The sequence below is a fragment of the Colias eurytheme genome, chromosome 32, assembly GCF_061535395.1.
Source record: "Colias eurytheme isolate Ceu_HAF_F1 chromosome 32, ilColEury1 Martin Lab GWU primary, whole genome shotgun sequence".
NCBI classification, from domain to species: Eukaryota; Metazoa; Arthropoda; class Insecta; order Lepidoptera; family Pieridae; genus Colias; species Colias eurytheme.
Window position 1 is genome coordinate 5,233,106 of NC_143011.1, and position 17,380 is coordinate 5,250,485.

Consider the following 17,380-nt stretch of genomic DNA (forward strand, 5'->3'; position numbering starts at 1 on the left):
AACTTTTAGAACTGTCAATGAATGTCAATTGCGCGGCAAATTTGTATTTTTTTTTCTTTTGCACGCCTCATAAGCGAAGCGTTGAGGTGGGTACTACTGTCACTTCGCGAAAAACATCTGATTTTTCAAACTTAAAATGTCTTTATGTATCATACATTGCACTTGTAAGATAATACATACACACACATATTAAGAAAAAACACTATTTTTAACGTTCATGATATTTTCGATGTCATTTTTGTTATTTAAACTAGTTAAAAAACAGTTTAAAAAAGTTCTGTCTTGGACGTCCGTGTGTCTGTATGTGCGGATCCTTTTTCTTGTTAACACGATAGCGACCGAAATACTTTACTAATCGAGTCTTTTTTTTTCTCTTACGCTTGAGTATGCTCAGGAATAGAACCCTTTCATTTTTCAGGGTCTGATTCGATGTGGTTTAATTGTTATTAAATAAACAAAAATAATAATTAATAAATATTTATTAAAAAAAAATTATGAGGCGTGCACTTTTGGATTTTCCAAATTATTTGAAAATTTCATCATCTGTTGTTTTACAGTATTTTTCTATGAAAATATTATGTGCAGTTTACAATAAAAACTACGTATATCGAAACAATACAGCTTTGTCTGAATATTAAAATATTATGTTCTCAGTTCAATTACATTATTACTATTTTCGTACATTTCGATATCAGTTGAAAATATTGTATCATATAAAATTTTTGGTATAACAAGGTAATGCGCTTTCGTGTTTTAACTACATAATTAGTTCAATATTAATTTAGCCGTAAAATACGTTATTTTGTTATTAATTTGAATAATATTATTGTAAGGAATCTAATTCAGTGTTAGATTTTCAAAATTAGATTAAGGATAATTTGTAATAATTGAAATAAATATTTTTGGATGTACATACTGGTATTTTTATTTTATTCCCCTGTGCTCATATTATGTTATGAAACCTTTCAGTAGATACATGGACGAAATCGCAGCCAGCGCCCAGCAGCAATTAGCTATAACATACCTATAGGTATTAGGTAAGGTAATAAATAATAGCTCTATAGTTAATACGCACCTTGATACTTACCGTAGAGTTGTTTGATGTTGAATCCGTAATAAATAAAATTAACACAATACATAATTGAATGTTACTTTTGATACACAATACACACTACTTACTCAGAGGGAAATAAACGCTACTTACTATTTTATTCTATGCACGTTCTATGCATTCTATTATTTATATATAATATAATTAAATTTCGATCGATGTATCTCACAATAATTATTCTAAGTGTCATAATTTTTAAGAAATAACGATTTCCGTGTTTTTTGCCATTTACTCGAAACTCACTTCGTGGGCTTAACGGCTTTCTAGTTAAAGGACGGCAGAATAGTTAATACGCAAAACGCAATACGCAGTTGATACGTATTTAATACCAATACTCAATGATTGTCTCCTGCTAACCTGTACAGACTAGACTCATTGTGGTGACTGGTGAAACATTGTATAGCATTAACAACATAGTACTGTATTATTGAAAGATCGATTAAAGGTTTATTTTACAATCTACGACTTTCATTATACATGGGTAACAAAACCCCATAACATATTCGGTTTTACTCCGGACAACATCTTCAGCCACCCAATCCCTTTGCTTGAAGTCCAAATCCAGCGGAGGACAATAATCGTCATTTACTAAAATTGAAGGTTTTTCGTCCTAGTATAAAAGTTGTCTGGATCCCATTTTATACTCAATCTATAGTATAATACTATAGATATCATGTGAAACGTGACTTGGAAAAAAATCATTCAAATAAATCACAAAATAAAAATTTGAAACAATTTTAAAAGTTACGAAAAGCCCAATTATACGTCAAAATGACGCACAACATCCTCTTTACAACCAAATGGCGGAATTAACATGGATGAGCCAACTATGTACTGCTAGGTCTCGACGGCTAATGAGTTGGTTCTGGATTTTGCAGCGATTCGATGGTAAATATAGAAGAGTTCATACGTCAAATTTACGTAGATTGGACTTCTAGGGTTAAATGCATGAATACCTAAATGATGTTTTGTTTTTATTATCTAATAACGATAAAAAAAACCCGTTGATTTCATTCGTTTTTCAAGCTACGTGCATAGTTTTTCCACTAAAAAGCCTCAATTGAGTCATAAAGTACACAAATTTCAAGCATAATAAGTCACATCATTTCTATAAAACCAAAACTGGCAATAATATAAGTCGTGTTGTGCGATTATGAACATAGTGCATAAGGGCATAAGTCGTTATATTATATATAAATAGCTAACTTAATTGTCTTACCATTTAACAATACCTCAGTCATGAACCACAGATCCTCGCACTCCGATTCCCAATTTTGAATGCGATACGATGGAGTGTCGCGTGATATTGCAAACAGTATTGTTATCGAGGGTACTTATAAAATTACTTAAAATTAATTAAGTTTAGGTAAGTTGATATTCAACTAATAATCCATCGTGCTATTATCTCGAATAGCCTCCTGGATAAGCAGGTAATTATAAAATAATTAAATAAACAATTATCTTAATCTAATACATATTATAAAGGCGAAAGTTTGTAAGGATGTATGGATGTATAGATGTATGGATGTATGGATGTATGGATGTTTGTTACTCTTTCGTGTAAAAACTACTGAACCGATTACAATGAAATTTAGCACACATATAGAGGGTAACTTGGATTAACACATAGGATAGTTTTTATCCCGGAAATCCCACGGGAGCGGGAACTGTGCGGGTTTTCCTTTGCAAACGCGGGCGAAGCCGCGGGCGGAAATCTAGTACTATTATATAGGCGAAAGTTTGTATGGATGTATGGATGTTTGTTACTCTTTCACGTAAAAACTACTGAACCGATTACAATGAAATTTAGCACACATATAGAGGGTAACTTGGATTAACACATAGGATAGGTTTTATCCCGGAAATCCCACGGGAACGGGAACTATGCGGGTTTTCCTTTGAAAACGCAGGCGAAGCCGCGGGCGGAAATCTAGTATACCAATAAAATAACCATTGTGACCTATTTATTTACAATTATGTATATGTAATGAAGTAACATTTAGTAAACTACTTATATGCTTTTAAAATTCCGTAAAATTATCATAATTATATAAACTTCGGAGATCATAATTATATCTCTGGACTACTGGGTTTTTCTACTGCATTTAATTCTACTGATTCTTTGTCAATAGTATCAGATTTCGGGGCATCACACCCTCTTCGATCTGCCGATATAATTTCCTTCATTTTTTTCTCTAACTCCTGATAAAACTCTTCTGGGTCATCGTCATCTTTTCTTTTAGGTACCACTTCAATATTTAGCTCTGGTAAAGATTCACTCGAGTCAGTACTGCTGCGTCGCTCTCGCGATTCTGATGAGGGAGATAACCCTGAAAGTAAATGAACAATGATTTAGTTATTATACCTTTTCTTTATTTTTCCGATCGCATTGGAATCACTACATAGTATAAAACAAAGTCGCTTTCTCTGTCCCTATGTCCCTTTGTACGCTTAAATCTTTGAAACTACGCAGTGTACGCTACGATGTGACAAAACACATTTAATTCTACTGATTCTTTGTCAATAGTATCAGATTTCGGGGCATCACACCCTCTTCGATCTGCCGATATAATTTCCTTCATTTTTTTCTCTAACTCCTGATAAAACTCTTCTGGGTCATCGTCATCTTTTCTTTTAGGTACCACTTCAATATTTAGCTCTGGTAAAGATTCACTCGAGTCAGTACTGCTGCGTCGCTCTCGCGTTTCTGATGAGGGAGATAACCCTGAAAGTAAATGAACAATGATTTAGTTATTATACCTTTTCTTTATTTTTCCGATCGCATTGGAATCACTACATAGTATAAAACAAAGTCGCTTTCTCTGTCCCTATGTCCCTTTGTACGCTTAAATCTTTGAAACTACGCAACGGATTTTGATGCGGTTTTTTTAATAGATAGAGTGATTCAAGAGGAAGGTGTATATGTATAATAATTAAATTAAATAGTGGAGAAGTACTGTTATTTTTGAGGTTTCTAATGTGATGCCGTAAATAATTACATTTTTTCCTCTTACCTACATTGCAAACGCAGGCTAAACCCTACGAGTTTTATCAAAATAATGTACTAAGTATTGAAAAGGTCTACAGAAAAGTCCGTGATGGTATATATTATGTCTATCTCTTATGGATAACCCACAATAACTTTCTTTTGTCATTTACTTTAAAAATTGCGGGACGTAGCGTTTGCGGCGGTACCGGCCGGCCGCCATTGCACCCGTGCGAAGCCGGGGCGGGTAGCTAGTTTATATATAAAGAATAGTTTATGAGCAAACATAAACTACAAGTATCTTTTGCACATGATATCCCTCATAGAAGTGGACTTCATCACAGGGCCGTAGCTAGTCGAATTTGAGGTAGGGCAGCGGTTCATCATCATTATCTCCAGCAAAATTAGCCATAAGAGGTTAAAAAATACTAATAGCAGTACAGGCTTCTATTTTGATAAAATAAATATTGTCTCAACTTACTTGGTTCCTCCTCAAAATATTCTTCATTACTTAAGCGCGACATATTTAATTAATAGAGTTTTGTTTGATTTAACAATTAAATGAGATTATCGTGTTTAAAAAAATACTCTTGAAGAGGGTAGACGTGAATTAAAAGAATTCTAATTACGATGATCTGGGATCAGGAGTTGCCATTTGAAAAAAAAAGAAGAAGAAGAAGAATTACGATGATAGTCATGCCTAAACTGTGAACACGAAATGAAATGAGATAACTAAATAAACATTTAATTAAGTGTACAAATTGTATTTATCCATATAAAAATTCGCCAGTGTGATTCGTTTTTGGTTCAAGCAGTCACAAAATTCATCGATTTACCTATACTTTATATAATTATCTGTGTTCAGAGTATTCGGCCTGATTACCGGCTGTATGCCTATTTACCTAATATGTAGTATAAAAAAAACCGGCCAAGTGCGAGTCGGGCTCGCGCACAAAGGGTTCCGTAGCAGCAAATATAATAAATTACAGTTAAATCAACCTATCTCAAAAACTATAAGAGATACTTTGATCAAACCAAAAATCGTTGAAAGAGTTAATTAGCATGCATCACCTCTATTTTTTTTAGAATTTTATACCCCGTAGTTATAAAAATAGAGGGGGGGGGACATACTTTTTACGACTTTGAGAGCTGATATCTCAAAAACCGTTCACTTTAAGAAAAATGTTTTTTAGAAAACTTTATATCATTTTAAAAGACCTTTCCATTGATACCCCACACGGGTATGTACATCGAAAAAAAAAATTTCATCCCTCAGTTACATGTATGGGGGGCCCCACCCCCAATTCTTTTTTTTACTATTTAGTGTCATATTTTTGTAGCGGTTCATACAACACATATTCCCATCAAATTTCATCACTGTAGTACTTATAGTTTCCGAGTAAATCGGCTGTGACAGACGGACAGACGGACAGACGGACAGACGGACATGACGAAACTATAAGGGTTCCGTTTTTGCCATTTTGGCTACGGAACCCTAAAAATTGTCCCTGGAGTAGCATAAATGGCGAAAAATCGCCTACGTTGGCAACACTGATTAAAAACAAAAATTAGCATCAAACTTGTGTTTAGCTATCGGTTTAAATGTGTGGGTTTGGCGACAGTGGTTTTCATATTAATAATTATGACACTATAGCACTTCTATTTGTTTTAATTGCTCCGAGGTTTTTACTGTTCTGTGCCCGAGACCAGTGTTGCCAGCAAGACTAACATAAAATTTGCTAAATGGCTGTTAAAATTTTGCCAAAATTTTGCTAAAGGATTTATAATTAAGCTAAATATTTTGCTAAAAATTTTTAATGTCAAATAAAACGACATTTTACTTAAAATTTTATATATCCAACACATTTATTTACACATAATATGTAAATAATGACATCATAAATAATAACATCTCTTATTCGAGTGTGTTATTATCAAATAAAATATTAATATCTTGGTCTTCATCCGCAGCCGATAATGTTGACGTAGACGTGGAAGCCTCATTGCCAAGACTATATATTTCCTTGGTGCCTATAGAGCGCAGTACATTATCCGGAACTGTGTAAGAGTAGCAGCATTTTCCTGCCCTCTTTAGGTCGAATCTTATGTATAAAATGGCATTTAAAGTTTTTACCGACAAACGGTTGCGAAGCTTAGTTTTGACGACATTCATTTGGCTAAAAACACGTTCTATTTCCGCGTTGGAATGTGGTAGTGATAATAATGATATTGCCAGCTGTGATAAATCTGCAAAAGGGTTATTACCAGCTGCGTCTTTATAATCCATTACTTCATTCCAGAATTCCAAGGTGGAAGTTGTGCATGTCCATGAAATGTCGACTAAATTTACGTATGCAAGGTAGCAAAACTGTAGTTGGTTTCATATGGTTTAACTTTTATTATATTATAATATTTTATATGCTAAAAAATAAGCTATATGCTAGACAACAAATAAAAATGCTAAACAATGTAAAAATATGCTAAATTTAGCATAAATTATGCCAAATTGGCAACACTGCCCGAGACGTTACTCTAGAAATCGAAATCTGACATCAGTAATCGAATGCAGTGAATAAAAATCATCATAATAATAAATGCGTTGTGTTTTTTTATTATACTTGCCCTTTTTTTGCTCCTTAAATTTACGAAAGAAAGTATACTACTTTAAAAGGGATTCGCTTGATGAATTTTAAAATTGACATGTGTATCAAGTTCGAGCGACACATGTTTCTAGTCAGTATCGATTAATTCACTATAATCGATGTTTCACTTTCTAAGCAGGTTACCTCTCTTCGAAGATAAATTTGATAGACGTCAAAATTCAAATCAATGTTGCGTACCTACAAGTTGCGACTTGCGTATTTTGGCTGTTTGGGCGTTTGGCATGGTTTTAACAGTTGACTGTTGAAGATTATGAAAACAAAGAAAATAATAAGGTTGATGGTTCATAATAATTTCATATCGCCGATCTTCTCATTACAGAAAGTGCATATATTGCTATTAATTATGTTCAGTCTTGCAAGGTGTGAAGTGATTTATTGGTTTATTGTGGCCAAATCTTAATCTGTTGATTGTGATGATAAACTCACGACTAGTTACATCCAGCTCATCATACCAAGGTCTTCTCTGTAAATCTTCTTGAATATTTCCATACCATTTTCCTTTAAATTTCTGATCCTACTTCCAGAATTCTAACCACGTACTATTTAACGAGACATTTACATCGGAATACTCTACTCTACTACTACTACTCTTACTACTACTACTACTCTTTCAAATAAACTCACCCGCAATTTTTTACTTTTTGTCAAGGTGTACAAGTTTATAATATTATTCTAAAACGTTAGAAGTGAATTGTAAATCCTTTGAAATAAATGTATCTAAATCTAATTTACTTTTTGGTTCTTATTTGATTAACTTTTCATCTGGGATTGTTAATATATTATATAATATAAAAATTTGTGTGATTTATTGGTAGGTATACTATCTGCACACCTTACTCTTTCAAATAAAGAAATAAGTAATTACTTATGTATTCAAATTCACATTGGCGTCCATATATTCTGTGCCTCCAGTGAATAAGGGATTCTAATTCAACCAACTACTACTAGCTACTCCGTATGTCTTTTGGGTAGACGGAGGCAAATAGGATTTTTATTCCAACTTTATCATTTGATATTTTGAAAATGTACGTTCGTGTACGGTACATTTTCATACCGTCAGAGTCATTTTGCAGATTATAGTGGTGCAGCACTGAACACTGTCTATTAGGTGGCTGGTGCTGCTGACCGGGCCTTCAGTTCCGCTTTCCAGAATACCTTCACCCTTCTAGGTGCTACTACTACTGAAATAGCGGTACTCTATCGCGTCGTTCAGGTCTCTAACTGACAGGATTTCTCATATTATCGTAACAACCTCGCTCGTTCTAACGAGAACAAATTATCGCCAAGGAATTCTGCTGCAGGATAATGGCAAGAGAGATTTTAAGCTTAACTATGCATTATTATGTTCAGGAATATGGTGGATTTTGAATACTATCGTCGTCTGAAAGTATCTCCTTTCGATTAACTTCATTAAGGATGCAGATCTGATCCCATCTTTGTTCCGTAGGAATGCTACGACAGTCTAAACGTTACACTGTACAAAGAAAATTGCCCTAAATATAGTCGGTTGTTCCAACATCCGTAATATGGCTAGCCTGCCTTGCTAGCCCTTGATTGTAACTGCTACCAATGGAGGCATTGCTCTTGTGTTGTCCACAGTTGTGCGAGTGCAAAAATGAAGAACTGAGCTCGTGGGGAGCTATGTCGAATGAATCTGTGTTAAGATTATGGCAGTATAGGACAGTTAGCTGTGGATGCGAAGACAGGACATTACTTTATTCATCCGTAAACACGCGAGGCAGCCACGGACAGCGATATAGCAAGAACTAAACTAGCAAAGTTTAGTTCGCTTACCAGACTTTGTCATGTTTTAAATGCAGTATATCCTCTGTATAGCATTGCATTTATGACTATTGATAAACTTAATTCACCCGTAAACACGAGAAGCAGGCACGGATAGCGATATAGCAAGAACTAAACCAGCAAAGTTTAGTTCGCTTACCAGACTTATATTTTAAAAGCCGTATAGTCTGTACATTTCATTTATTGCCCCCCCCCCCCCCCCTAAAAGCAAAGAAATGAGAAGTCATTTGGCAGAGCTTTCTCGTAAAGGGTAGGGGTTCCAAGTTTAAAGCAGATACGAATCTAACGCATTCTCATTTCAGTCACCTGTCGCGCCCACTGCACTCACACCTTACGCTGGCTGCAGCGAGGCTCTCCGCGAAGCCTTCTTACGGAGAAACATCCCATCGGAAGCTGTCGAACTAATGTTGGCATCGCTTTCCAGTAACACTAAGAATCAATATAACGTAACTTATAAACTATGGTGGCAATTTTGTCTAGATAGAAATATTTCCAATTTTGAAAGTACAGTAGCGACAGTTATATCGTTTTTAACAAATGAGTTTAACAAAGGGGCTTCATATGGTACTTTAAACTCGCACAGGTCTGCCTTGTCTTTAATCTTAGGAAATAATATCGGGTCGGATGAATGCATAAAACGACTCCTAAAGGGAGCATTCAAATTGAAACCCAGTAATCCTAAATACAATTATTCTTGGGACCCACAATTAGTTTTGAACCATATCTCAAGCTGGTTTCCTAATATAAACATTAATTTGGAGCAGTTGACTAAAAAATTAGTAATTTTACTTGCGCTGTGTACAGCACAGCGGTTCCAAACTTTATCCCTTATCAATCTTAATAATATTTATTTCTCAGACAGTGGAGCTAAGATTTTCATAACAGACTTGATAAAAACTTCGGCTCCGGGTAGAGATCAACCCCTTCTTATACTTCCATACTTTAAAGAAAATATAAGTATTTGTCCCGCTACTGCACTTTCTGATTATATCAATGTCACAAAACATTTGAGGAATGAGGAGGACAATAGATTAATACTAACTTTTAAAAAACCTAATAAACCCGCCACAACTCACACAATCAGTCGTTGGATCAAAAACGTGTTATCGGAAAGTGGTGTCAACATTTCAATATTTAGTTCACATAGCACAAGACACGCTTCAACATCTACTGCTTGTGCTAGTGGTGTATGCGTTGATAATATACGTAAAACTGCTGGCTGGACTAAACATTCCGAAACCTTTGCAAGGTTTTATAAACTTAATGTAGTTAATGAAAACGAATTTGCAGAATCAATTTTGCAAGAATAATGTTTGATTATATTTTTGTTAATATACAAAATAAAACTACGCCTAGCGCTTTTATCTGCAATCCGCCACCACTTGTCATCCCCTCTATTGGCGCTGTTTTAGTTTTTGTCTAACACGGCCTCTCCTGACTGGAGGACGTCCTCGTTCTCCTTTGTTTTATGCGGAGAAGTACAGGCTCCTCTCGAAGTGCCTGATGCAGGTTCAACAACAACGACTGGGTCATTTGTGGACTCCTCATCTTCAATACTGGCAGCATCTGGGAAGGATTAATGATAAGGTATTAGCAACTAATAAACATTACACTCCCCTTATAACAGGTAAGCGCAATACACAGAGAGGAAGCACTACGTTCGCTATCTCTGACACCAATGACAGTATAACATGGGCACAACGTTCGCGTATTATACTTTACGCATATAAAATAAAACGACCATATGACATAGGCACGACGTTAGCATATCATGAGTCCAAAACAAATGACGTATAACATAGGCACGACGTTAGCATATTATACGTTACGCATATAAAATAAAACGACCACATGACATAGGCACGACGTTAGCATATCATGAGTCCAAGACAAATGTATAACATAGGCACGACGTTAGCATATTATACATTACGCATATAAAATAAAACGACCACATGACATAGGCACGACGTTAGCTTATCATGAGTCCAAGACAATTGTATAGCATAGGCACGACGTTAGCATACTATACGTTACACATAGAAAATAAAACAACCACATGACATAGGCACGACGTTAGCTTATCATGAGTCCAAGGCAATTGTATAGCATAGGCACGACGTTAGCATACTATACGTTACACATAGAAAATAAAACAACCACATGACATAGGCACGACGTTAGCTTATCATGAGTCCAAGACAATTGTATAGCATAGGCACGACGTTAGCATACTATACGTTACACATAGAAAATAAAACAACCACATGACATAGGCACGACGTTAGCTTATCATGGGAAAACTATAATTTGTGACATAGGCACGTCGTTCGCTTATCACAAATTAGGGATCAGCTCACCCTCAAAAAACGCAGCACATGTCTCAGGAGTCCACTCCCCACGCCACGGCACCATGAATTCTGTCGCAGCTTGCGTCGATTTGCCATAAGAGCCCTCCAGTAACTGCAGCTCGTATCGACCGTGGGGAAGCGTTTTGACCACGCGATATGGGCCGCGCATACCCGAGTCGAGTTTGCCAGTTGTTTGAGCCTGTTTTATAACAAAAAGCAAAGAATTAATTTCAAATAACCGTGATGCCTTTCGGCTAGCATTCACAGTTTTGTCTTGCCAACGTTGGTTATATTTTTTTTAAACGCTCAGAAACACGTTGTCTACGCATTTCTCGTAATGCGTCGCGATTGGGACGAGAGCCTTCTAGTGCGATGTCACCAATGAGGTAACGTAAAACAGGTCACGCAGCTTTAATACCCACCAATAGATTCAGAGGTGAAAAGCTTGTAGTTTTCTGTTTTGTAATGTTCAGAACCAGCTGTAGTCGCCATATGACATCAGACCAATCATTTTGTCGGTGATTGCATTCTATACGAACCATGTTGAGTAAGGTTCGACAATAACGTTCAACCTGCCCGTTTGAATTATGCATCTCTGGTGTTATGAGATGCATGTCAATGCCCAAGTCAGTAAAAAGTTTTGTTATTTCTGAACTCTGAAACATTCGACCCCGATCTGCCACAAATAATTTTAGAGGTCCCAAACAAAGAGATAACATTATAAAAAAATATTTTTAATTCAGTGGAATCTTGACCAAACATAGGATACAAATTACAAAAGACAGTATTTGGAAAAATGTGCGTTTTTATGTGCTATACATATCAAACAATGGTCAATGTATTTTTTTTTACAAATAATAACACCAACCAGATAGTGTCTATAATTTTGCAAGGCCTTTACAACGGCTAAAGTTTCAAGTTTCCAGCTCATAGGAATGATACCTTGGCTCAGCACCTTGAGTTTGTTTACTGAAGTAACTCACCACCCGCTTATGCCCCTTTTCATGAACCTGAAGAAGCACTGCACCATATCCTATACAGCTGGCATCTATATGAACTTCAATAGGTAAAGCCGGATCATACATAGCTAACACAGGTTCACTGGTAAGATGAGAAATAATTACTTGGCGTGCTTCTTCTTGTTCACTACTCCAAATAAAAGGTACCCCTTTTTTCGTCAACTTTGTAATAGGCACAGCCTTTATAGCAAAGCCAGCTATGTAACGTCGAAAATAACTTGAACTGTCTGGTTTGTTTAACGGTCTTTGGAATCGGTGCTTCGACCAAAGCTTTAATCTTTTGACCACTCGGTCGTACCTGACCCTGACTAATCGTACGTCCCAAATATTCGATTTAAGTAGATAGAAAAGAGCATTTCTTTAAATTTATGGAAAACTCCGCGCTTGTAAGAGTTTTAAGAACTCTACGTAAAATCGACAAACCCTCCTCAACCGTACCGCTCATAATGAGGACATCATCGACGTAAACTAGGGCTTCACGATTTAATATATCGGTGCCAATGATGATTGGTGTATTCATCAATTTTGAACTAACTACGTGTAAATCTACTTCTAAAGTAATTTCATTAAACTCTATTGGTAAAGTGACAAAATAAGTCGATTCAATTTCCTGCCCACCAATACCACGCAAGATCCTAAATGCAGGCATTCGCGCACATTTCAAATGCTTTAATAATGATAAGGAAAATAATGATATACTAGAGCCGCTATCGATTAAGACATCGACTGGGATTCCCTGGATGACAGCTACAACAATCTTTATTCTTACTGTCCGGGTTTTCTTCGCAAAAATTAACATTGTTTGTATTACGTGCCTCCCGACTTTAATTTTGCAAAACACGCCTCAGTTTTATGGCCGGGCTTTTTGCAGAAATCACACAATACAGATTTATTCGAATTATTAATAGAAAAATATTTATGGTCATTACTTTGATTAGAAAGAATCGACTTAGCTTTTTTAGAACAATTTGATTGTGTATGACCATGTTGACCGCACAAGAAACATTTCTGTTCGTTAAATCGTCGTTTACGATTATTAACTACATGTTCAGATTTTAAAGAACGATCATAGCGCGACCTGTGATCAAAATGTCTGTTTGAGGAGGAATTGGATTTAACGTAAATTGAAAAGAATTCAACCAATTCATTTGTCGTTAGCTTTGCATTAATGGCTGCAGCGCGAATCTGCGGATCCGTAATCCCTCGTATTATTATTGCAGATATAAGTTCGTCACTTAACCCCCTAACAACACGCAACCTTAGAAGAGAGCGACGAGCATAGTCTGCATACGTTAGGTATTTATCAGAATTGGTACTCATAACGTCATATAAAATATTCGCGATATCAGGTTTCTTAGGACACAAAGGTTTAAATTCTTTTTTAAAATTGCTCCAACTACGGTCTGATGTTACCCATTCATTGAGCCAGGTCCTAGCATCTCCCTTTAAACAATTACCTATACGAGATAGACACTCATTATCATTCCATTGATTTATAACCTTAGCGCAATCGACCTCCTCACACCAGGTTTCTATATCGTTTATACTCGGATCAAAATTTGAAATGTAATAAGATTGGCTCAACCTCACCGTCGTATTGATTGATCGTATAGCATCAACAATACGATTAGTAGCGTTACGATCGCAGCCGACTGTGGCGCTCCCGGAATGTCCCGGTGAAGAAGGGACCGCCGACCCTGAGTGCGCCGCAGGCTCCGGATGCACAGCGACGGGCTCGACGATCCGTGACCTCGGCGGCGTTGTTGTCACACCGCCAGTGTTGGATCCTCGTCGTGACGGAGAAGAGTGACGTTCTTCTAACGACTTTAGTCTATCTGAAATTTGTTGCATTTGTTGTGTTAATGCATCGTTGAAAGGACTATACCGTCGTCGGCTGCGTATAGGAGGTGTAGCACTACGATTCCTAGAACGGCTTCGGTCTTTGTGCTTCTTATTAGGCATCTCGTACGTAATTTTTTTTTTTTTTTACAATGGAGGAAAATGTCGATACAAGGAAACGATAAAAATTAAATATGAAGAAAAAAAAACTATTAACTTAATATTTCGTTAACGTAAAGAAAAAAACTAAGTTGCGGGTACATTTAAAAAAGAATACGTATCGTACTATACAAAGGTGAAATAAGCGTAATTAAATCATATGCTGTAATTTTGTTAAACAAAACACATAAATCACAAAAGGTTTAAATAAATGCTTCAATTACTATACCAAAGCTGCTTTAAGCTATAAATTGATAAGAAGCTCGCTTCTCCTTAGATAGCAAATGATCGGAATATACTCACCAAAATTTTGCGTTATATACTTAGCCACACAACTACTATTTTAATTTCACTTAAACGAAACAATGAAAAGTTTATAAAGTATTATTGAGGGTAATTTAAAAGTGTAATGAACTAATTCGTTTGAAGAGTCAAACTGCCATTTTCAGAAAGCAAACGGTTAAGGACGCGTGAGAATCACTATCCCTCTTCTGAATTTAGGAACAGAAGTGGGAATGAAATAAAAAACACAACGTTACAATTATTTACAAAACTCGTTAATAACTTTATTAACACTAATACCATTTAAATTTAAAACCAAGAACACGAAATACAAAATACAAAATTATAAAATAATTTTACACTAATTCCACAATAATTTCTTTAAACATTACAGTAAAAAAAATCTTATACAAAGGAAAATAACTAGGCAGTTGACTTCACAAACGGGCAGAGTTGTAGTATGTCAATTGACTCGCGACGAATGGTGCCGCGAATGAGCGCGCCAGCGCTTTTATCTGCAATCCGCCACCACTTGTCATCCCCTCTATTGGCGCTGTTTTAGTTTTTGTCTAACAGTATCATATAAAATTTTTGGTTAATCCAGCTGGTATAACAAGGTAATGCGCTTTCGTGTTTTAACTACATAATTAGTTCAATATTAATTTAGCCGTAAAATACGTTATTTTGTTATTAATTTGAATAATATTATTGTAAGGAATCTAATTCAGTGTTAGATTTTCAAAATTAGATTAAGGATAATTTGTAATAATTGAAATAAATATTTTTGGATGTACATACTGGTTCACTCTGAAGTTCGTTTGATCATATATTATATTTCATCGCTTCATTCTTCAGATATTATTCACTATGTAGATGTTAAGAGATAAAAGTTTTATAAGAATCATTTTGGGTGCAAGTTTAGAATAAAACTTATATAGATATTATTAGTTTTATTTTGTATATTAACAAAAATATAATCAAACATTATTCTTGCAAAATTGATTCTGCAAATTCGTTTTCATTAACTACATTAAGTTTATAGAACCTTGCAAAGGTTTCGGAATACATTGACAGATTAAGATTTGGCCACAATAAACCAATAAATGACTTCACACCTTGCAAGACTGAACATAATTAATAGCAATATATGCACTTTCTGTAATGAGAAGATCGGCGATATGAAATTATTATGAACCATCAACCTTATTATTTTCTTTGTTTTCATAATCTTCAACAGTCAACTGTTAAAACCATGCCAAACGCCCAAACAGCCAAAATACGCAAGTCGCAACTTGTAGGTACGCAACATTGATTTGAATTTTGACGTCTATCAAATTTATCTTCGAAGAGAGGTAACCTGCTTAGAAAGTGAAACATCGATTATAGTGAATTAATCGATACTGACTAGAAACATGTGTCGCTCGAACTTGATACACATGTCAATTTTAAAATTCATCAAGCGAATCCCTTTTAAAGTAGTATACTTTCTTTCGTAAATTTAAGGAGCAAAAAAAGGGCAAGTATAATAAAAAAACACAACGCATTTATTATTATGATGATTTTTATTCACTGCATTCGATTACTGATGTCAGATTTCGATTTCTAGAGTAACGTCTCGGGCAGTGTTGCCAATTTGGCATAATTTATGCTAAATTTAGCATATTTTTACATTGTTTAGCATTTTTATTTGTTGTCTAGCATATAGCTTATTTTTTAGCATATAAAATATTCTTAACGATTTTAAATTTAACCTAGAAAAGTTTTATTCCTTACAAAATGACTTTATATGTCTACTTTCAACAATAAAATAATAATCGACTCAAATAATTATTAACACAACTAAGCACAACCAAAACGACCGTTACGTCCGAGAGCCCAACGGAAAGTGTGTCAAATCCGCTGTTCAGCTCATTTTTATAAACACCCACTCGGTTCGGGTTGCCAGTTGGGAATTAATTTATAACACGGCCGTTCCTGACAGTGCGGCGTCCTCGACCGCAGCATGACTTCTACCACTAGCAAGTAACATCAGATCCATCCAACCTGCTTGCTTCATCCCTTGAAATCTACTCAACATCGCCTTAGCGCTGTCTCAGGAACATAAAGGAAACTTGTTAGCAATCAACCTAGTTTCGCGTTATAGTCTGAAGCGTATATCTTATGCAGGGGAACGAAAAATGACCTTCATCTCTATTTTACCATTACCAGTGCCATGGACGCAAGCGTGCACTCAAGCGGCCATAGACAAGGTGTATTAAAAAGCAAATACTTATTACAGAATTAGATACCTTCAGACTTAACACGAATATAGATAAAACTCAAAATGTAATACACCGTCGTAACGACAGTGGCTCCAAGTGCTCTCATAAGCGACAACCTGTAAAAAAAACAGAGACCCATACATTTTGCGTGTTCTCTAAGTGGCCTAAACACATTAGCACCACAAAAATTTAAAACAGAGAGACCCATACCTTTTGTACGTTCTCTAGTGGTCTATAAACAATAGCACCACAAACTTTCAAAACAGAGACCCATACCCATGTATGTCCTCTAGTGGTCTATAAACAATAGCACCACAAACTTTCAAAACAGAGAGACCCATACCTTTTGTACGTTCTCTAGTGGTCTATAAACAATAGCACCACAAACTTTCAAAACAGAGACCCATACCCATGTATGTCCTCTAGTGGTCTATAAACAATAGCACCACAAACTTTCAAAACAGAGACCCATACCCTCGTATGTTCTCTAAGTGGTCTATAAACAATAGCACCACAAACACAAAGTCTTCGACAGCAGCGGTGAGTGGCTACCGTCGTTCCTCGTTCACGCAGGCATCCCGGCGCCGTAGATTGGTTGCAAGCAGCCCGGAAGCCCGTTGTCAGCACCTGCAGCGGCGCAGTGGATGTACAGCGCACGTGCCATTGCCAGCGCACAGCACATCGTACCACTGGGAACCCTTGTTGCCTCCTTCAACACGTAGCATGTTGAGAACTGTCCCGTAGCACCTGTTATTATCATAGCAACTAGTTATTTTCTTGACAACTTTGCTTCCCCGACTCGGCCTAACCTGACCATGACTAATCAATAGCCCCAAGGTACTTAATGACTCCCGCTCACAGGACGCAACGGATGTTATTTCGCTACGGTTGAGATAATGTTCTTTC

General features: G+C 36.0%; 2 protein-coding genes across 3 annotated transcripts in view; both read right to left on the minus strand.

The window, feature by feature from the left end:
- Positions 1-9,955: 9,955 nt before the first annotated feature.
- Positions 9,956-13,910, minus strand: LOC149895223 (uncharacterized). Of its 2 annotated transcripts, none has more exons than XR_016458506.1 (2): positions 10,924-13,910; positions 9,956-10,129 (listed from the first exon to the last, which is right to left on the minus strand). XR_016458506.1 is itself a non-coding variant. In XM_090119226.1 (2 exons), the coding sequence occupies exons 1-2, from the start codon at positions 11,081-11,083 to the stop codon at positions 9,972-9,974; spliced, it is 318 nt and encodes a 105-aa protein (XP_089975352.1). In that variant the 5' UTR covers positions 11,084-11,718; the 3' UTR covers positions 9,956-9,971. The 2 variants fall into 2 exon arrangements, 1 of the variants encoding a protein (XP_089975352.1); XM_090119226.1 differs by having other exon boundaries at positions 10,924-11,718.
- A 3,275-nt stretch (positions 13,911-17,185) lies between these two features.
- Positions 17,186-17,380, minus strand: part of LOC149895224 (uncharacterized) — a 3,740-nt gene continuing 3,545 nt past the window's right edge. The window contains exon 2 of the mRNA XM_090119196.1: positions 17,186-17,221. Coding sequence (XP_089975322.1) covers positions 17,186-17,221 — 36 coding nt within the window. The remainder of the gene's footprint in view (positions 17,222-17,380) is intronic.

Coding starts and splice junctions, on each gene's coding strand:
- LOC149895223 (XM_090119226.1), bottom strand. CDS start 11,083: ATGCGCGGCCCATATCGCGTGGTCAAAACGCTTCCCCACGGTCGATAC. Junction 10,130..10,923: donor ATGTGCTGCGTTTTTTGAGG/GTGAGCTGATCC, acceptor AATCCTTCCCAG/ATGCTGCCAGTATTGAAGAT.